Source organism: Protomyctophum parallelum, assembly GCF_964188405.1.
Source record: "Protomyctophum parallelum genome assembly, chromosome: 2".
In the NCBI taxonomy this organism is placed as follows: Eukaryota; Metazoa; Chordata; class Actinopteri; order Myctophiformes; family Myctophidae; genus Protomyctophum; species Protomyctophum parallelum.
In genome coordinates, this window is record NC_139699.1 from 36,426,943 (window position 1) to 36,449,912 (window position 22,970).

The 22,970-nt window shown below is 44.1% G+C and overlaps 1 protein-coding gene across 1 annotated transcript in view; it reads right to left on the bottom strand.

The window, feature by feature from the left end:
- Positions 1-22,970, bottom strand: part of igdcc3 (immunoglobulin superfamily, DCC subclass, member 3) — a gene marked incomplete at both ends in the record, with an annotated part of 73,653 nt that overhangs the window by 16,579 nt on the left and 34,104 nt on the right. The window contains 5 exons of the mRNA XM_083793437.1: positions 5,319-5,484; positions 7,509-7,667; positions 10,407-10,544; positions 10,997-11,127; positions 11,532-11,673. Of these exons, the coding sequence (XP_083649563.1) occupies positions 5,319-5,484; positions 7,509-7,667; positions 10,407-10,544; positions 10,997-11,127; positions 11,532-11,673 (736 nt within the window). The remainder of the gene's footprint in view (positions 1-5,318; positions 5,485-7,508; positions 7,668-10,406; positions 10,545-10,996; positions 11,128-11,531; positions 11,674-22,970) is intronic.

The window sequence follows — 22,970 nt, forward strand, 5'->3', positions numbered from 1 at the left end:
CGATCACATCAAACACGAGGTGAATACTGGTCATGCTGGACCTCCAAAAGGCTTTTGACACCGTGAACCACTCCATACTGGTTAACAAGCTAAAAGGAATTGGTTTTGATAGCACATCAGTGAGCTGGATTCAATCCTACCTGGAGGGGAGAGAACAGATGGTGGAGATGAACGGAACACTGCCCCCCCCCCCCCCCCCACCCTCCCAGTAAGCTGTGGCGTTCCACAAGGAAGCATACTAGGGAGTCGGGACTTTACCGTTCCTAATATATGTAAACGACATGACATCAGCTTGTGACTGGAACTTGTTCCTGTTCGCAGATGACTCAGCACTACTGGTCTCGGACAGTAACAAACTGCAGGTTGAAAAGGCCAAGGCAGATGACTTCTTGGTTAGAGTGGGTGACAATATTATCACACGGAAAGTTGAAATTACCTACCTAGGTTCCATCCTGGAGGCAAATCTTTCCGGTGATAAAATGGCTACCAACGTAATCAAAAAAGTCAACCAAAGAACAAGCATTCTATACAGGATGTCGTCACTGGTCAACAAAAACATCTTGAAGACCCTAACAGGAGCCCTCGTACAAGGTTTCTTCTTCATGCAATCTCTTGGTACCACAGCACCTAAAAGGCCCTTAAAACAAGGCTCCAGACTTCCCAAAACAAACTGGTCTGGCTACTACTTGGCTTCACTCCCCGAACAAACCTAACCCCTGCCCACTTTGTTTTAAAGGAGGCCAGTGATTTGCTTGTTTTAAGGGAAGGGGGCAGGGCGGAAGGTGAATTTACCCATATTTGTTTTGCAAGTGGGTGCAGGCAGCCAGGCACCAGATCATTGTTCACGCTACCTCTAGTTTTGTGGCTGTGGGTGTCTCTCACTTTTTAAATGCATAGTTGCATGTACAATTTTGAATATCAGACCCATTATCAATTGTTTGACCCGGTCTTCTACCAGGAGCCAGCCAATGCTATCTAGATGCTCTGCATATAGGTGGGTCATTGGTCCCAGGCCTAGAAGAAGTCGAACTAGAAAAAGTGCCCTTCCGGGCACAGGTCTCCACCAGGTTATCCACAGATCCGTGCAGTTAGAGGTAAAAACACTTTTCGGCCAGTTATAGCGCCACCTTGAGGCTGAGTTGAAATTGTTCATGTGGCATTTCGTCCTCGGCCTAGTGGGAATGTGGGTGCACAATTTCACGGAAATCACGCGATGTGTTCATGATTTGCAGCATTTTGTTTGAAACTGAGCACTCCTGTGAACTTTGGAAGCCAATGTTAACCAATCAGGATGGAGTGTGATAAATCTGAAAGACCCGTTTCGTTGAATGGCTCTAGAGAGACTGTGTACCAATTTGCGTGATGTTTGGACAAAATCTGTAGGTGTACTGTGCAAAAACGTGTTTTGCACAAAGCGGCCTCCTGGTGGCGCTATAACAGGCCGTTCTGGAAAGTTTGGGGCAGAGGTTCATGGTTGGCATCCAGGGAGTGTGTGTGCAAAATATGGCATTGAAAAACTTGTTTTGCACAAAGCGGCCTCCTGGTGGCGCTATAACAGGCCGTTCTGGAAAGTTTGGGGCAGAGGTTCATGGTTGGCATCCAGGGAGTGTGTGTGCAAAATATGGCATCGACCGGGTTAACGGTGGCCGAGATTAGCTGTTCACGGACACACACACACACGGACACACACGCGGACGGACGGAGTGCAAAACATACTCTCCCCACATGCCTTCGGCCTGGTGGAGACAATTAGTTTGTTTTAGGAGATTTGGAGCTTGTTCTTCTGTGCCATTGAGATGTTAGAGAACCAGGATGTGCAAGCATAGTCAAAGATGGGCAGTAACCCAGTAACCTCTTCTTTGCTAGAGATTACTATGTTGTCAACTTGGACCTTAAAATCATGTACATTTATCCTGCTAAGGGAACGGTTGGACCCGAAAAGAATGGATTCCGTTTTCCCAAGATGTAATGAGAGTTTGTTATCGGTAAGCCATGTTCGGATTTCCGTGAGTTCTGTACCGAGAGCATCTTCAACCTGCTTTTTGCCTTCTCCCGACATTAAGACATGCAAATCCCTTGACTCCTTCAAAAACGCTCTCAAAGGGCACCTACTGTACGGACGGCTACAATTCGAAACTGGCCCCCGTAAAATCTGAATCCCCCCCCCCACGTTTCCTTTCCCTTTTTACCTTGATTTCCAGTCTTTTATATAGAAGTGTATATTTGTCTGATGATTTGAAAGTGTGTCGTCCACAGTAACAGACTAACAGTCTTTGTATAGAGTTGTGATTTCATGTGAAATGTACCCATTCTGCAAACTGTTAATAAATACTTGAATCAATCAATCAATTATTATTCTATCTGGTGTGTGTGTGTGTGTGTGTGTGTGTGTGTGTGTGTGTGTGTACCATCAAAAGTAAAGGGCAACATGTGTATGTATTTACATGTTTGATTACAGAGAACAAGTGAATGATAGTGTGTGCGTGTGTGTGTGTGTGTGTGTGTGTGTGTGTGTGTGTGTGTGTGTGTGTGTGTGTGTGTGTGTGTGTGTGTGTGTGCGTGCGTGCGTGCGTGCGTCTGTGTGTGTGTTTAAAGGGGGATAGGGTGGGGGTAGTTTGATTAATGTATGTGTATGCATGTATGTGAGTGAAATGAACAATCGATTCCCCTTGCTTCGCTGTCCGCTCCGCTCCTGAAGGTCAACATCTTGAGAGATGGCCGAAGGGCCATGTGTATATTCCATGAGAGTTCTCCCTCAATGTACACACACAATGTACACACACAATGTACACACACTCACACACACACACACATGCGCGCGCTCGCTTGCAAGCACGCGTACGCCTTAATTAAAACCTCTCTGCTAGGTGCGCTGCACATATAGACAAAGCCTCCCCTATCAGATACAGTATGCCTATATGTAAGAATAGAATCACTGTGCTGCCCCAAGCAGCTGAATAGCATTTGCATATCATTACCTTTGTTTTGACTCTGTGAAGCACGATGTGGCCTGTAGCATGTTCTAATACCTCCAGTATACGCTAGAATGAAAACACCACCGTATAGCACAGAGACCCAACAGCTTAGCCAGGAAGCCTTTTGGGCTTTGAAATGAAACCTTGTTTTGTAATACATTTCATATAGTCTGTACAGCTGTGCATGACCTGCTTGTATATTGTTACGGTACACTCAGGGAGATTATCCTGGAGAGACTATACGAATACGATAATGAATCAGATTGTCTTCCATCTATTTAGCTCATTGAACAGCACCCCTAGAATGAATTGTTAGGATGCATTTTGCTCCTCTGTTTGTTGGGTTCAGTAAATAGCTGACTGCATTTCCTGGCCAACTAGCTCGCTTTATGAGCTAATTAGCTAATGGCAGAGCACAAGCTGAGGCCTGGCTCTTTGGCCAATCGCGGGCCGGTGTTTGCGACTCATGACATCCATATGGATGGTTATACACTAATGGTGGTAAGTGGTAATACTGTGACAACGATATGGTTGTGCGCACCCTCACACACACACACACACACACACACACACACACACACACACACACACACACACACACACACACACACACACACACACACACACACACACACACACACACACACACACACACACACACACACACACACACACACACACACACACACAGTCTCTCTCCCATCTGCCGACTCATCATTTCTAATTCCCCCACCAACCCATTCTTCCCCCTTCTCTCTCTTTTCTTCTGCCTTTGTTTGGGCTTTTTCCATCTCTCTCTCTCTACTGAACCTTAATCTATACTCCATCTCTCTCTCTCTACTGAACCTTAATCTATACTCCATCGCATGAGGATGTTGCTGGCTAAAAAGAGCTGAACTACAAGAAACACCATTGTAGTAAATTATAAGGCCTCTATAGCATAGGCTTAATCTAGTATGAGAGAGCTAAGAGGGAGTGTAGCTGCATTCGTATGAGCGATGAAGGTGTCCACTCCTCACTGCTCAGGGCATGGGCCTTATTCACTCGACTAACTTGCCATTATTGATTTTTTGGTTCATATCAAATGTAATTACTTCATCATCATTTCCTTTTATGAATAACATCAACTCTGAATGATGGTCCCATGCATGTTATAGCTGGCTGAAATAAAATAAAAATGAACTTGCCATGTGATGCGTAGCAGTGCATAGCAGAATTAAATAAAAATAACTAATGGAAAATTGGTTTAACAAAATAAATCCAAGATAAAGTAACATTTTGTGTGGCTGATAATATGGCATTAATACTAGATATAATAGTCAATTTCATCACGTTGAGCACTTCTGTGAAGTCATGAACTAGAATGTTGAATACATGAGGTCATTACGACTAATCTATAAACAGTAAATGTGTCAAACTATGGCCCATTTCCCACCTCTGTGGCATTACTGTTCTATCATTTAGACAGCGCTGGCTGTATTTATTAACATTTACAGGGCTCTGAATTAGCATTACTTATCGTCAGCTAATAGCAATCCTTGACCCAGAGCAGAACCTACTTTCACATCAATCCAGGAAATGTTCCCTTAGGAGGAACAACACGACACAATAAAACCCGCTTCCAGCCCAAATAAAAGCAGCAGCTTGCAACCGTCGAGAAATATGGTGCTGTGAATGGTAAATGGCATAATTGGCGTCTAGGTCCTTTCTCCCCCTGGACATTCCAGGGCAGTGCTTTGGGAGAACGTCCAACAACCATTCAACACTCACAGACACACACGGTTGAATGTGGCTCATGTCTTGGCAGGGATGCTTGCCAGCAGCTGTTGCGTCAGGAACAGCGCGGACAGAGGAATGGATTTGTGTTTGATTATGCCGATGATCAGATCAAGTCATACCAAACAGCTCAGTGTTTAATGTTGATGACATGAGTTGGGTCCAACATTGTCCTGATACATTGCCAGCTGCGGCAATAGAGTGAGTGCCCTGACGGTGGTTAAATAAAGGGGTGCCAACAACCTGATTTGTCCCATACCATACCCCCTGAGGTATTTGCAGAGTAAGTAAATTACTTTTTATTACATCATATTAGTTGTCCAGTAGTGTGTATCAAATGGCAATTCCAAGAGTAGTATGAACTATAAGTATAACTTTGCGTCACATAATAGAGGTATGATCGCCATAACTGCAGTAAATTGTTATTTATCAATGTTTGCAGGTGTGTACAGTATATGCATTATGTAGGTATATATTGGTGTATGTAAGCATGCATGTACAGTAGTATTATGGGTAAACCACTGCATTATTGTATGATGGTATGTACAGTATAATGTTTAAATTAACCTGTTATTGTTCCTGAGTTTGACGTGTCCTCCAGGCTCCAGAATCTGCCCGTTCTTCAGCCAGGTGAGCTGGGGCACAGGTTCCCCCTGTGCCTGACACGTGAAGATAGCTGTGGTGCCTACAGGCCGCGCAACAGACTGAGGAGCCTGCACAAACTCCGCTGGGGCTAGAGATAGATAGAGAGAAAGGCAGAGAGGCAGAAAAGAGAATTACAGATTGGGCCTTTTCGACTCATTCGATACCTGTAGGTAAAACTGCAGACATAAATTAGTAAGGACAGATGGCTCAATCCCAATCGAAAGGAAGGCTGTTTTATCACCACCGCTGACAAACAAGCTGGTAGAAGATATGAATCTCATTGATATTCAGTCTCCCTGAGGTGTGGGATTTGGAGGAAAGAGAGAGAGCGAGAGAGAGAGAGAGAGAGCTAGAGAGAGACATAAGGTGCCCATACAAAGATGAGAGTCAATCTTAAGTGTACTAAAATCACATGGCTCACAAGGGCACACATGCTGAATAAACGTAATTTCGGTTTTTAGAATCAAGTGGTGTAATTTGCAATCTCTTCTCATCTTGCCACCATACCCCCATGCCATAGGCCTGCAGCTATAGCCCATTAGAAGTAATAACTTATTCATATTAAGTGTCTCTCAGTTCTTACAGTATAGGAGAGGGAGTACAATAGGTAATCTAACCTGTCTGGTCATTACCTTGACATGAGATTGTGTTTAATTTCCTCCTGGGCTGGTGCTGCAGAGTTGCTTTTATTTGAGTATAGATGGGGGCATTAAATAACTATTGCATCATTACCTCGGTACTCAATGTCTGTGCCAATATCATTAAAGTTAATAACGATTTGATAACTTCAATTATGTATTTATGTCCGTTGGAGATAATGTAAAGATAATTACAGTCGACATGAGTGAGCAAAATAACCTTTAGGAATGTTTGTCGAATCATATTCTTTATACTAAAATACAAAACATCCCTACACTAACAATAATTAACACGTATACTGCCACCTGCTGGACGCACAGCCAACCTCAGACGGCCGAGGCCATTTCAATGCTGCACACGCTGGACCCACATCCTGTTTTGGGCGTCCATGTTAATGCAAAATAAATAGCGTGAATGCTAGCGAGCTAAAATGAAGCCATCCTTGCTCTAGAAAGCGCCAATGCTTTATCTAGACCACCGGATAATCAGCAAAGACCTCCGAACATCGCGCGTTTCCACCAAACATCCAAACAATTTTTACACATTCAGAGTTAATGCCCTTTTCCTGTCTCTCTCCCTTTTCCTCCTCCTTTGTCTCTCTTTGTCTCTTCCCAAGGAACCTAAAGGACACCACATTGATTCGCCACCACTGATATGAATGCATTAGCATTGTACATTTAAAAATAGTTCACAATTGCTCTCATGTCTGCATGAGAATGAGGGACTCTGATCTTGCTCTGAACAACAGATTCTGAAACTAAGAACTTCTCTTCCACACAAGTCTTCAAGGCTGTGCAGTAGAAAATAACACATGCCGTGTCAGAACCTTCCAAGACCTTAGTGAAGGGATTCTTCGCTCATCTTATTTTTCACAAATCAATAAAGAAACCAAATAAATTGACATACAATTAACAGCCGTGGCTTGTCTTTGTGCTCCCTGCAACGGAAGGGGCTCGTCTCACAGTTGAGTGGCAGATTAAATGAAATATTGACCTGGAGCAGTGCTGCTATTGGCCAAGTATTGGGCCCCATCTCTGGTCAATACGAATGAGGCGAAAGCTTCCTGCATGGTGACAATTTATGCACAGCTTCAAAGATGGGGGCCACCCACCTCTAGCGGCAGCCCATTGGTCAAAATCATTTGTCTCTCTCCCTCCCTCGCCATCCACCATCAGATTATTCATAGTCACGAGTTCCCAATCACTTGGTAATTTGAATGGATAAGTAAATAATAGATTTGCTGCCATATAAACTATACGACACCAATCCTCCTCCCGTTAGTGTGGAATAATTAGGTAATTAAAGTCTAATGCGGGGTAAGCATCCTGAGAGGCCATGGCTTTACATGCGTCAGCCAATCAATTCATCAAAGACACATTTATGTGCTTCAAGTTTCGATATACTGTAGAGTATTCCATATTAATTATATTCCATTTATTCCATTCCATTGGTAGCAGCATGTCAGGGACTCACCTTGGACCACTAGACGTCCCTGAGCGGTCCTGCGAACACGGGTCCCTGGTTTGTTGGCTGCGCAGACATATACCCCTGAGTGCTGCACACCAACGTCTGAGATCATCAGATTCCCTGTGCCCAGCACCTGGATGCCTTCCACGCCAATAGGACGACCATCTACCCAGGGGAGATAGAGGGAGATAGAGAGAGAGAGAGAGAGAGAGAGAGAGAGAGAGAGAGAGAGAGAGAGAGAAGCATGGGGAAAGATAATAAATTGACCGATTTGACTCCATGGTAGGAATGTATGAATGATTGATTAAGCCTACTGCGCACGGTAACACGTTTAAGTTAAAGCGGGCATGGGCTATTTCCAGCCCTCCCAGAGATTGGGGAGGATGCTGTTTCCATGGAAAACGGCAATGCTCTGTGACAAAAGAACAAAAGTGGAAAAATGATTGAAGGGACAACGGGACGATCTCGTGGTTTCGGTTTTGTGTTTGTGTGTGTTTGAGACTGATAATAAGTGAGAGAGCGAAGACAAAGACTGACATGTTTGATGATTTGTATGACTAAGCATCATGTTTCTAGCTTGAAACAATGAAAACATGCAATGTAGCGTGTAGAGCCTACAGTACTACAGTTTGAAATGGGTTTTCAGTTCATTTAATCACGCACACACCAGAGCGGGAACCTTTGTACTCTGCCGAGCAGACTGATCGCTCTACACTGCCTTATGGGAGTTCCACAGTAGATGTTCTAGATAGAGCAGGGGGGCTCAGTTACTGTAACTGTAATTCCTTATCTCCTATCTGCTGCCCTGATCACAAAGCTTAACTCTAGTTGGCAGTGCATGGGCAAAAAGATGGCATTTTCGCTTCAGCCCCCCATCCCGTCTCTGTTCTCAATGTTGTTGTCGCATGATGAGCGAAAACTTTCCTGTGTCCCCTATCTTCTCCTGGCCCAGTTCCAGCAATGACTTCAGCCTGCATGGTCCTGGTGTTTTGAATCCTACCATCTGTAGCGGGAGTGCCTGCATGGCTCAAATTTGATGTGTCAAAAGGCCACGCAAGGGTGGTGGGGGGCTGGGGGCTGTGTTGGACGAAAAACACGCCATATGGCAACTACTCAGCCACACTACCTACTGCTGCTGCTGCTAGTAGACTACGACTACTACTACTACTACTACTACTACTACTACTACTACTACTTCAGTGACAAATAAAACCCTCTTGATTCTTGAAGAGAATCAAGAAATGCTTCCCTTTTACTACTGCTGCTACGATTACTACTGCTGCTAGTGCTAGTACTACTACTACTACTACTACTACAAAGGACGATTGATTAATCGGATAAACAAGAACACTACTCCCCCAATCAACTGATAAACACCATGTTGTGCTTCTTTTTCTCTTCTGTGATAGCTATTCTAATGCAATCCACAATGACGCACCACCTCCTTGATTGCAATGAAGCATGAGCTGTCTTTTGTTTTAATGGATGCAATTTTTTTTCTTGTCTTGCCTTTTTTTCTGCCCTCTCTCTCTCCCTCCCCCTCTCTCTCTCTCTCTCTCTCTCTCTCTCTCTCTCTCTCAGTCTCACTCCGTCAGGCCCTAATTCGGTTAGTGTCAAAGCAGAAAAGAGAGCAGGCCAGCAAGCTGTGGTGCTGATGAATGGAAAGCACCAAACAAACTCTGGCATTAAGGAGTGACTGATGTGAATCTATCAGATTCATTATGCGGCTTATCCCAGCCTCCCTGCCTGTAATCTAATACACACAAATCCCATCGTGTTAGCATTTCATTCTGGCTACATTGTGTAAGAGGCAATATCCTCAATCTGATTATGCCCAACTGGTTGGGAGGGGCAGCAATTTACATTTTGAACAGAAAATCTGATTGGATAATGGCCAACGAAGAAAAAACAACATATCAGATTGCTAAATTGGTAGCGGCAGAGTTTGAGCAATAGTCAAGAAAGGCATGGAGATTGAAGGGGGAACAAATCCTCCCGGTCTCAACACCTCATAGCAATTATTCTACAGCTTCCCAGTGCCTGTGTGTTGCTTTTCGACTCCATGCGGGGATGAGGGATGCATTCATATACAATAGTACATGGTGTTTAGCCCTCAGGGCTCATGTAGAAAGCCCTTGCCTCATGTACATGTACACAAGACATATGTTCGACTCTATTACACATATATACATACACATGCACATAGGCACAAAGGCTCACCAACACTGTGTGCTGTATGCACACACACACACACACACACACACGCACACGCACACGCACACGCACACGCACATGCACACACACGCACACACACACACACACACACACACACACACACACACACACACACACACACACACACACACACACACACACACACACACACACACATAATAAATCCAATGTTAGTTACATAAATGCTTAATAAGTAGATAGATACAGTAAAACCAAAGCTGTGTAGGTTGGTAATGCATACAACTACTGTATGTCCAATTTCAAAGCTATCACTTGCTATTTTGTCACATTTGTATTAAAAACATCACACCTATGTGAAGTGAGGGGCGCTCTTATCGTCGTACATCATCCATTCATTGTCAATGGGAATTTAATCTTTGTGTAGGACAACAATATCCGATTTGCTCAGACACATATTATGATGTAAATTCTCCATTCATTGCTAATGGGAATTTAATGTTTATGTAAGACGGAAATATATAGATGAATATAGGAGGGGCTCAAAAAGGCAAAAAAAGATTTCCGTGTATATTTTGCACAGCCATTTTTCTTGGAAGAGTTAATGTGCATGTGTATGGAAGAGTTAGCTCTCTCAGAGCTGATTTGTTTGTACTGAACATTGAGGACCTTTTCCTTTTTTCTTTCCAACAAGCGCTCCCTCCGTCTTACCAAGTCTACTCCAAGACACGATGGGCCGCGGGTATCCCGTAGCAACGCATTCCAAGATGGCAGTTTGGTGAACGGTGAGGGTGAGGTTTTCTGGTCCCACCAGAATCACTGGCTCTTTGTAAACGGAGGACTGGGAGCCTGGAGGGAGAAAGCAGCCAGAGGAGGGAAGAGGAGCAGTGAGTCTCCGCGCTTGATGGATGGCACCCTTTAATTGGATTTCTCTACAGTGCATTATCTTGATGCCGCGTACGCAATAAAACCTGGAGTGTCAATTCAACCCAGAGAGTGTAAAAACAGACCTTACGGTTCTGTTTTACACTCACAGAGTTTAATCGACACTCCAGACTTTGGGTGTGTACTGTATCTCTTTAATCGGGCAGTGGAACAATGTGCTCGGGGAAATAATCTTTGGAATATGTTTGGGTAGATAAATTGAAACAATAAATGTGAGAAGAAAAGAAAATAACTCGACCGAACAACATTATGCTTTCTGACTGAGCAGCCGTGGGTTAACGTGCATACCCGTCGTAAAGAAACAAAATGTAGCATGCCTAAAGATGAGCCATAGGTACGTTATAAATATAAGGAACCTGAAACGGTGAGGTGGGCCTCCGAGCTGTATTTTACTCCTGCACTGTTGTGGGCCATGCAGCAGAATTTCCCACTGTCCTCTTGACGCACTCCTGTAATCTGTAGAACACCTGTGGGAAGGAGGGTGTACCTGCAAGACAGGGAGAGAGAGAGAGAGAGAGTGAGAGAGAGAGAGAGAGAGAGAGAGAGAGAGAGAGAGAGAGAGAGAGAGAGAGAGAGAGAGAGAGAGAGAGAGAGAGAGAGAGAGAGAGAGAGAGAGAGAGAGAGAGAGAGAGAGAGAGAGAGAGAGAGAGAGAGAGAGAGAGAGAGAGAGAGAGAGATAAGGAGACAGAATGAAGAGAGAGAGAGAGAGAGAGAGAGAGAGAGAGAGAGAGAGAGAGAGAGAGAGAGATAAGGAGGCAGAATGAAAGAGAGAGAGAGAGTTTAACAGCTGGATGTGGCTTAGTCAGCCCCACAGCAGAATCTGGAGTGTTATTTTAAATCCAGAAAGGGTAAATATTTATCTGGAACATCCGGCCTTGGTTGCGGCCATACCTGTTATCTACATCCACTGGACGGCTGTCTTTCTCCCAGTTGATGACTGGCTCTGGCAGGCCGTGGATCTGACACAGGAAACGGGCTACGCCAGACTCCTCAACATGCACCGACTCTGGTTGGACATGGAAGTCTGCCATCGCTGCAGAAGGAGGGAAGGAGAGGAGGGTTAGCTAAAAAGAAGGAGACTGCTTTATAATATAAAAGGGTACAGAATAACCCAGCACAATAATCCATGGAATGAAAATGAAACAACTATTTCTAATGGTGTCTATATTTTTATGTTGCAGCAACAAATACAAATACTGGGCGGCAGTGGTTCAGGGGTAGAGTGGCCGGTAGAGCACCTGGATGGGAACCGTGAGGTTACCAGTTCGAAGTGTCCTTGAGCAAGACGCTGAAACCATAATTGCTCCTGATGTGCAGGTTGGTGCCTTGCATTTCCTCCACCATCGGTGTGTGAATGGGAGAATTTAAGGCACAATCTATGTAAAGTGCCTTATAACAGCACTATATAAATGCACCATTTACCATTTATGCAAATTTATTTAAGTAAAATTACTTCCCATGAACACATTACATGCCAAGGCCAGACAATGCATTTGTCATCTCGGATACTATGACTGACATTATCTTGTTATTACGTACATTTGTTTATCTTGGACCCCAGGAAGACTAGCAACCACTCTATGGAAGCTAAGGTGGATCCTAATATAGAATACATAGTAGCCTTTACATTGTATATTTTAAGTTTAAAATCTTGTTATGAGGAAGTTATGAGAAAAATTGTATTGTATGTATGCATGGCATGCTATGAAAGGCTTGCATGTTTTATGTGTCATTATTTGTTTACCTACATTTAGACCTACTTCAGAAACATTTTGTCTGCATGTTTGCACAAGTACACTTATATTCAGATTACAAAACGTCCACATGGTGAGCTTTTTTCAGGCCCTTTCAGGTTCTCCCTGCAGTACAAAGGCAATGGAAGGTGGAGCTAGCAACACAAATTCAATTAGACAGAGGCCTGTCTCTTTCACAGCTTTCCCACAATCCCCATTTAAATGTCAACCATAATTAACTTGGACCCAAGGAACACTGTTAGCATAACAAGAGATGCGGACCCCCTTGTTAGCCTGATTTTTCTCTGTACAACGGAGTCATGCAAAGAATATTTCCAGATCTACAGCCCACAACGTTCCGCGATGTGAGCTTGTAGCTTGGCTATTTTCAACATGGGACTCCATACCATTATCCAGGCATCTTACTGGTATTATACATTATTATATACATTCAAACCAGCATGACTGCCCTGGTCCTAATCTAATATACCACTCCTCACCTGGTTAGACCATACTGAAAAAAGAAACCCCCAAAAAACCCATCAACAGCAGCCTGCAACAAGACCCACAGGAGAACAAACACCTAGTACTGTTCTGGTTCAAAATGGCGCTTTCAGCGCTTGCCCAGGAGTCTGCCATCTGCCGTCACCCAGGTGGATACATTCAGGGCGAGGTCACGCCCTTAGGGCATCTTACTGGTACTCAGTCGTACTCATGCATCACCATATTACCAATATTATAATTAAGAGGAACTATTGTCACTTTTTTTATGTCAATATCACTAGACTAGAGAGCACTAATTTCACGGGTTCATGCTTTTCTTATTTGTATTATAATCCTCATCTTAGATCGCCTCATATAAGAACTGTGTTTGAAAAATAAACAAATCATCCTGGCTCTCATATGGATATGAAGAATCAACTGACTGCGAGAAAACAATATCGCAGAGGCAGTTTGTTTATTTTTGGACCATAATTCTTATATGAGACGATTTTAAATTGTACAGTTGTTTGTGTTTGAAAATATTGTAGTACAATGACTGCATCTTGGGTTATATGGTGCAAGTTCCAGTACGAACTGCCATTGGTGTATACAATTAATTGGCCAATTAAATATACATGCACGCATTCTATTTTTAATGAGACAGAAACATAGGATAGGACATAAAGCTTCCAGAATGGCAGTTCAGCGTGGATGCAACAACACTGAGCTGCCATTTCGAAGCCTAATGAGAGATGTAGAATCTCCAACATGACTTGACCTTATACCTCCAAATGAATGCATCAACCTCTGATGAGGATTTAAATACACTAATTCACTGTTGCCAGCCTACTCTTTTCAAGCTAAGACACCAATATAGAAAGGTAAAACAGGTTACCACCTGATTTTCTCATCATTATCACCAAAACACTACTGGCAAAATTCTGTCCACTATCACAACACTGACTGTTACTTGAGCCTGACAAATTAGAGCATGCATTTCTATTCTGTTTCCTGTCCTTATTATGAGGCCATGCTTAAACAGGTGGACCTTTTTAATTAAGCAATTTAGGATAAGTGGCAATCTCAAGGGTCCGCAATGTCAAGTGGTTTAGTCCTACCCCACTGATGTTAACATCAATACCTAAGCCATTCTTTTTAACTGATTTGATATATTCACTGTATAGCCATGTGGAGCTCTCATCCCATTTTTCTTTAAAAATCTGGATTGAAAGTTGCGTCATTCTCTCTCAACTCCATCCGCTCCTCCATCTTATAGCCGTTGATCTACTACTCCCTGACCCTTTCATTACACCATCAACCTATCCATGACCACATGTGTCCCAGACTCCCAGCTGCCTTCAAGTCAGCCAGAGTTACTCCGCTCCTCAAGAAACAAACATTTGACACCTCAGAAATCAAGAATTAATATAAATGGTAAGAGCTGGTGGAAAAGGCAAGGCCGTATAAACTATGAAGTGCAGTCAACGGCAGGTAGTGCGTGGAAACAGTTTGGTGTTGCCACACAGAGCAGAATACCCACAGCAAAGCAGCAAGGTGGGTTACATTACTGTACTATACTGTATTATAAGTGAGTGTGTTGCAGGAGGTTCAATCAATAATCACATGAACCCTAGCAAACATTTGGTGAAAATAGCTGATCTCCAAGCTCACAATACATTGTGTAGAAGTGAAAAAGGGTCTAGTATCAACAGTGTACAGGATATTTCCGCATTGTCATGAAGAAAAGCCTCGGGAACTCAAGTTCTCCCAAAATCGCACTAAAGTTCTTGTGCAGGAGGTGTTGCAATATTGAATCTGCAAAACCTTTAGCCTAGCCATGCAGGCACTTTAATTAACAGTGGACTGCAGTCTCTGCACTCTCCATATAGCCGGTCGGGAAGGGTGTTTATTGGTCACTGCAAGTACTTACGGGCTGGGGCGGCACCTGTCAGTGGGGAGTGTTGGGCGGGAGGAGTAGAGGCTCATTCATAGTCTGGATTTTCGGTGGTGAGGTGACCACCGGAGCTGAAATAATTTTGGTGGCGGTGGTGAGTAAAAACAGAGAGAATGGCTGGGGCGGTGGTGGTAGTTTGCTCTTCACCGCGGCTCGTGACGTCAACAACAACTACTACCGAAAATCCAGACTATGAATAACGCTTAGGACGAAGGTTCTACGTCCTCCTGGTGGGGGCTCCTGCCACTCCTCACTGGCAGGTGAGTCAGTAGTATACAACAGCAGTGACAACACAGTCATGTGTGTGTGGGGAAGAATCAATTGGCATAACAACTAAATTGTGCAGAAAAAGGGGTAAAACTTTTATAATTGGCTACTCTCAAATTTCAGGAAAAAAATAATATGCCCTGCAGCGATGAGTCAAACAGTACCTGATCATCATCTATGTACAGTGGAAATCAATAAGCCTTTCACGAAGGAGAAACTTGCGGTATATGGAATTATGCTTTAAATGTTGTCTGCACGACATGATGTACAACAGCTTTGTTGGATACGCACATTTACACGTTGTCATGTATGGCTTCGAATGTATTAAAACATGGTACAATACCCTATTTCCAACGTTAAGTATTAAAATAATGTTAAACAGACCATAACACATACTGTGAGTGTAGTGTATGTAGTGGGTTTGTGTGATTTTTAAAAGACGAAAAAAGCAATGAGCTCACTATACCAGTAGTACTCATGGTCTAAGCACTAAGCTGGCATGTGGCATACTGTACATTGTCGTTCTTGTTGACCCCACACCTACAGTGTGTTGCCAATTTGCAACACAACCTAACTGCATCTCTCCTCCCACATCAGTGCATGGCGAGCCCCCACAATACATACATGTTACATCACTTCGGTAAATAAGTAGCCCTTTCACAAATTCCTCAGGCAAATCCACCTGCCGGCCCTAGAGCAGTCTAAAACCACCGCTAGCAAAACTGTTCCATGTTTTGAATCAACTGACATTGCACATTTCTTAGAGCCCTGTACTCTCACTAGTGAGGCAAAACAAATACAAAATGCAAGATTATTTATTATTGGTGCCAGAATGGCAGAGGGTATGGTATAATCACTGAAGGATTGACACAAGTATTGACAAAAAAAATTAAAAGCAGAAGCACCATAATTTAAATCCTCCAGGGAGCATGATGTGCAAGTTGTATGGCAATCTGCCCATAACATTTTGAGATATCTTGTGTCACCACCACCATCATTAAAGGCCATGATCTGGGGAGCTTGAAGGTGCACAGCCAATTCCATGGTAATCTCTCAAGACAGATTCAGAGCTCCGCAGCTGAATCTGTCAGCAACTCCAATTAACATGTAGAGTTGTTATAGGAATGACTGGAAAAGGAGTGCTGAAGGAGAGTTGGACAGTGACCCCAGAGGCAAATTCAAAGGAGGAAATGTTTCGTCGATGCGTTCCGAGATTGATTCCATGTTAGCCTGAAATTACCCAAGTTTTTGACATAGAGGGGCGAATCAAAATTGCGCTGGAAATGACACCGGCTCCCAATTGGTTCACCAATGTGCCCGCAAAATGACTTTTTTTTGTTGTAGCTGGGGACCCCCTGGAACCGCCGAGGACCCCCTGGAACCGCCGAGGACCCCCTGGAACCGCTGAGGACCCCCTGGAACCGCCGAGGACCCCCTGGAACCGCCGAGGACCCCCTGGAACCGCCGAGGACCCCGCCAGTGAACCAGTCCGGCCACTACTACTACTTTAAAGAATAACACAAAAGAAAACCTTTGTTTCTTTTCACTTTATTTGCATCCTTGCCTAGAGTGAGACAAGCAATGTGGGGGAATAGACCTGCAGTGTGTGACAGTAGAGCTGTGATGGCACCACTGCTGCTCCTAATACTGTCCAAGATGCCTTCTTGCATAGGCGCGCGCACGCACACGCACACGCACACACACACACACACACACACACACACACACACACACACACACACCCCCTATATGTCCATGCACATGCACCACTGTTTATGCAGAGCATTATGTCTATTGGTGTCAGGGGAGCAGACAGACAACAGGGAGAAGAGAAAAAGCAGTTGGACATGAATGCTGACAAACAAAGAAGGAAGAGCAGTGGCTAAGAGAGCTTTCTTATGCATCTGTGCCAAGTAGTCATGGTGTCCCCCATCTAGCCATGTGTGTGTCCACGGACCGGACTACCCACTACCCACCCCCCCAGCTCATGCATAAAACATAGACTGCACAGAGAGGCCCACACCCCTGCCAATGTCTGTACACACACACACACACACACACACACACACACACACACACACACACACACACACACACACACACACACAATATAAAAAGAGGCTTGGTGAGCTGTATGTTGACGGAAAAAAGGGAGCCAGATTATCCTACGCCTCTTGTCAACAGTGAACACACACAAAATCATCAAGCAGACTCTCAGCACTGTAGCCACCCCATATATGCATAGTCCCCCCCCCCCCCCACACACACACACACACACAAAATAAGATGGTTGATCAGATAAGTGTATGTGACAGCAAACTACTCTAGGCCCGAGTCAGCACAGTCCCAGTAGACTAGTTTTTATATCCTTTTTTATGGTTCCAGTTGCCACTGTGCCAAGCGTTCAGATACACTCACAGATTATTAGAGATCGTCCACTCCCAGCATGGCTCTGCTATAGTGTAAATGAAGCAGACCTAATTACTGCAATAGGGGGGTGAAGGCAGGGGGGGCTGCATGCTAACAGAGATCCATACATTAGCATGCAGCGAGAGACAGGTTGCTTGGATGCAGCGAGTTTCACAGTGACAGTCACCACAGAGATATGAGGGAGTGTGAGTGACATAAGGAAAAAGACTGGGGCAAGAGATGTGGAGTGTGGTGATTAAGATGTGTGCCAAAGCTCTGCCTCTAATCTGCTGTTTATCCAAATCCATCTCATAACAGCCGGCAACGCGCAGGCTCTGCCACTGTGATTGTTTAACTTTAACACTTCACACAAGCGCCATGTTCTGCCAAGTCTGCTCCTCATCACATAAAGCATCCTCATCACATAGTGATGCCACATTACTTGATTGCTAATTTATTTTGTACTGTACATCACCGTACACTTGTGTAGCTTGCCAAAGATAACATACATTTGACTTGGTTTGGTATATCAGATAAAGGGCCATGCAGTTCTGGTAATGGAGAACTTCCACCCCTGCTAAATTGAAATATGACATTATGCGTAAAATGTTCAAAACAAAGCAATGTCACTTAATTTTCACTTCCCATCCTTTCCACACATGTGGCCATAATGGCATCGTTACTGCACAGCGGATGAGTGGGTCCAATTCATTGATATGACAGAGTTAATGACGCCAGGAGAAGAGACACACACGTCCTACAGCACCGTTCAGGCAGTGTGAAGCTTCACTGAACTCTGGTGCTATAATGACGGCGCCCTCCCTTATAGCGGCCCAACACCCCATTCATTACACCCTCCTCCCCACCCTCGGGTTCTCTCAAGCCTGTGACATCACTGGGCACATGTTGTTCTATCAGCAACGACTGCTAGCATCGCACCACCCCCCCCATGTTGCTAGACCAGTAAAATAGAGATGAGGATGCCCATAAATAATGGAGGTGGTGTATGATGCTATTCCAGTGTGGAGAGCCGACGCTTCAACAGCCTTTAAATAGGCGCCCGCTGAAATAGTGGGCTCCTTGCCGGGGACCCTGGAGATGGCCTTTTAATGCAGATGTGCAATTTTATTGCATCCCTACCGTTCAGTCCCCGCCCCCACAGCATAGCCGCCACCGATGTGATCAATCTGCGGCCGGGGATGTGGTGCATGATGCTGATCACCCAGGAACAGTAAGGTTACTGGAGCTTTGGTTGTACTCTGTCTTTCTCTGACACCTACCCATCCCCCTCCGTTAATGCATTGGCACATCAACGCCGTTTCACGACAGTACCTTTGTGTATGAATGAATGCATCCACTGGGCTGCAATGTACATCTGTTACTCAGAGCTGGAGGGACAGACTCATCTTCATGGCCACCATACTGCATGGCAAAATAGTGTGACTAAGCATGCAGAAACACAGGACATCATGCAGATAAAGAAGAGTGGTTCTCAATGAGGGGCCCAGGGGATCCAGGGGTCCCCATTAAAATCAGTTTGATCACTTAGATGCATCAGCTATTTTCAAATGCATATCAAATACAGATATTATACAGCAAGCCTGTATAGTGTGGATTCTTCATCACTGAACACTGCATTGTGGTTTTTGCAGCTTCATACACAAACACACATACTGTAGTAATATATTGTGGACTGGAGGTCACGTGGCTAGACTCTATAAGGTTTCTTTTTCATTTAAAGATTTTTCCTTTTCCCTAATTTGCATGAAAACTATTGTTTAACCTTTAGTTATAATTTAGATTAAACACAAGTACCTTCTTTTCACAGCTAACCTAAATTCAACTATAAATAAAACTTGACAAAAACAAAAATCTATCGCAAACCCCCTCAAACACCAGCATGAGCCCCTGAGCTTACTTCATTTTACCAAATGACATATCAAGCTACAATGTAAATGTCAACCAAATGTGCTGATATGACAATCCACATTCTATGCACATCAATGATGTACAGGCTTTGACTATTAATTATTCCCTTGCTTCGACTCCAGAGATGTGATGTGTTGCCTCCCCCCAGCTTGTCATTAATTTAACCACACACAAGAGGGCACATTTCCCTTTATGTTACAAAAAGGTTTGTTTTGTTCTTCAAATGTTCCCGTATTTGATTGCACGTTTACCAGTGTTGCAAGCTTGCACATGGGTTTGTACATTGCTGTGTTTGTCCTTATCGGTTACCGTGATCAATATTCCACAGCTTGTGTATACTAAGTTAAATACAGTAAGATGGATGACTGCTATTAAGGCTGTCAAGGTGGGACGTGCTGCGACTTGCATAAACACTACACATTCTTTAATTTTTATTTAAGCAAGAAAGGCAATACACATACAGTAGCTGCTTTTTTGCTTAGTTCACCGGTGTCACTCACCCAAGATTTACAAGCGATTTACAAGCAAAAAAACATTATTATTAGCATAGCATTTTCTAAGCATAAATTAGGCTTTAGCCTTTACTGAGATACAAACACTAAAAGCCCAGCTAATACAATCATTAATGGAACAGCAAAATAATACATAATTAACAGTATATAGCTCAGCCAGTTAGTGTACAAACCATGTGCACCCTGTAAGCATGAGGACCTGAGTTTAAGTCTCTTCTCTCAGTTTGGTTTCCTGTCTCTCAACACTATTTGAAATAAAGCATAAAAATGTCAAAAATCTAAATAGTACACTACAGTATAAATACTATGACTGTATCTTCCACCAATTGTGCAAGACAACAAGAGGACAGGAGACAGCAGTAAGGTAATCAAGGCACCAATAAGACTTTTCCCCATAAAGGGTGATACATGGGAAACACACAGCGTATTGTTTTCTCTCCCTTGCAGCCAGCGGCACCGCCCCTAACCTCTCCACTCCAGGGACAAAGAGTGTGAGCCTCCCCTTGTGCCCCTGCACTCTGCCTGTGCGTTCCCCCGCTCCTCCAGTGCTCCTCCGAAAGCCTAACTCCTAAACCCATCCTCCAATCCAGTCACCTACAATATCCCAAAACCCTCAGCTCAACCTCATACCCCCTATACTACTCAGTGCAAGGACACGCCTCCTCCGCGGGCCCCTCCTGCCCCGGTAGGCCATGCTCTCAGTACCGAGGCTCCCACACTCACATTGACACTCTAATTAAAGAGAGGTCCGTTACTACACAACAGATGCTGAAAATTAGGAGATTATTTAAATGACTCACGGTCACAGCCTTGGTAAGAGAACAAGGGGAAAGAGGGAAAGTAGAGTGAGAGAGAGAGAAGGGGGGTGGAGAGCAGGGGGATGGTGTTGTAGTTTGTAGACAAGAGAGGGACGTGGGGCAGTGGTGCTAAAATTATAAATGAGCCACTAGTGCCACGAAACACAACGTTCAATTTGAAATTAATTGGCAGTGTTTTTCCTTGTTGGGCTCTGCCGTTGGTCGATACTATATAGTGTCCCTGCAAAGAAGAAGCAGCATAAGTGTGTTTTGTGTTTGCGGGGACGCACAAGCAACAAAGATATGGGGCTTGGTTGGTGGAAACAAGAGAGGGGGGCCCTTTTGTATATTTTAATGACTAACTAGACAGAGATCTGCATACTCATTAAACTACTTCAAACATCCTCTGGTAATAATCAGAAAAAGAGAGACATTGATCCACATGCCTGTAAAGGGGCTCCTTTTGTCACAGGGCGGCTAAACATGGAAGGAGGTCCTCTGTTCTCTACAAAAGCCCTTGGAGTTCAACTAGTCTCACCCTGATATAGGTTCCCATGTGATGTCACTCATTGTGCAGTTAATCACAGAAAGATATCAACAGTTTATACTGTGAACTGAAGTAGCACCACATTGCTCTCTCAACAGAACTGATTTTCAGACACGCTATCTGCTCCAATGTCTGGCTTTTGAAATGACGTCATATGGCAGCCACGTCTATGGACTTTTTTTTAGCACTTTAAACAAACATTACCAGGCTCCCCTCACTTCACACAAGTGTGATTTCTTCACGACTAGTATAAATGAGCCATTAGAGCAGGTAGACATCTCATAATAGAGAACGCACACTGTTTGCTCTTAAAGGACCACTTCACCACTTTTCAATTTATCTTCATAATAGAGCGTCGCAGTCCCACCCCCTTTCATGACGCCGCCAGGCCCAGGAAATGATTCCCAATGCATTTTTCCCATAGACATTTCAAATGGTATTTATTTAAAGACGGTTACGCCACGGACAAAGCCAACTCGAGTCTTGACAACTCATGACAACAAACTATTTTGGACCAAACAAATAATTACAAAGAAGAAAAACAACAAAAAAAGTGTTGTAACCTGCCATTTTCTTCTTCTTTCTAAGGCCCAAAAAAAAGTGTTTGTTGTCATGATTTGTCACGACAAGAGTTGGCTTTGTCCGCGGTGTAAACGTCTTTAAATAAATACCCTGTTTAAAAAAAAAAATCTGCCTAATGATGAGGTCACTAACTGGAGGACGGTTTCTAAACTGGCCACAGCCCTCCTATGAGACACAGACTGAGTAGAAAATAATCGTGCCATTTTATCATCATTATTATAGAGGACCTATTATATGATGTGGTGAAGTGGTCCTTTAATTATTGTGACTTAGCAGGTAAACAAGGTCTGCATGGACTGATCATGTTTAAAGTAGGCTTGTTCTGGTCCCCTGGTTGCAGTAAAAAGTGAAAACACATCTTCTGTCACAGATATCAGGCCTGCAAGAAAAATAACATAATAATGCCCAGCTTATTATCTGAACTCCAATAGTTTCTGTCACTGGTTACTGTCCATTCAATGGGACAGCAAAAAAAGAAAGAAAAAAGAAAAAGAGGCTTTGAGGACACAGACACCGACAGTGAATGAGAATACTTTCATTCTACTGGAGGCTGGAATTCTCCACTTGAAAGGACCTGGTCTCCTCTTAACCTGCAGCCTCCCTTGTGCACCCCTCTGCCAAATTACCCCCTCATTACCAGCTTTGGAGTGGGATAGCTTCAGATGCAGTGTGGCCACACCTGGCGGTCCAGCCTCTATCCTTAGCCTAATAAGTCTTTGCGATGCCCCCCCCCCCCCCCCTTCTCGTCTCTGTCACTGACTGCTGGTGGTGGCGAGGGATCTTCCACGTTAATGATTTTTTTCTCTGGAGAGCTTAAGGTGTGTGTGCTTCGCTTGAGGGTCTCTGCAACCGCGTGATTTAAGTAGCGGTAAAAACACTCCCTCGATCGCTCACCTATACCAGCCCAACGAGAGCATATTCGCTAAAGACACTAGTGAGCGTGAGAGAAGGGAGGGGAAGGGGGCAAGATGTAGTGAAGACACTAGTGAGCGTGAGAGAAGGGAGGGGAAGGGGGCAAGATGTAGTGAAGACACTAGTGAGCGTGAGAGAAGGGAGGGGAAGGGGGCAAGATGTAGTGAAGACACTAGTGAGCGTGAGAGAAGGGAGGGGAAAGGGG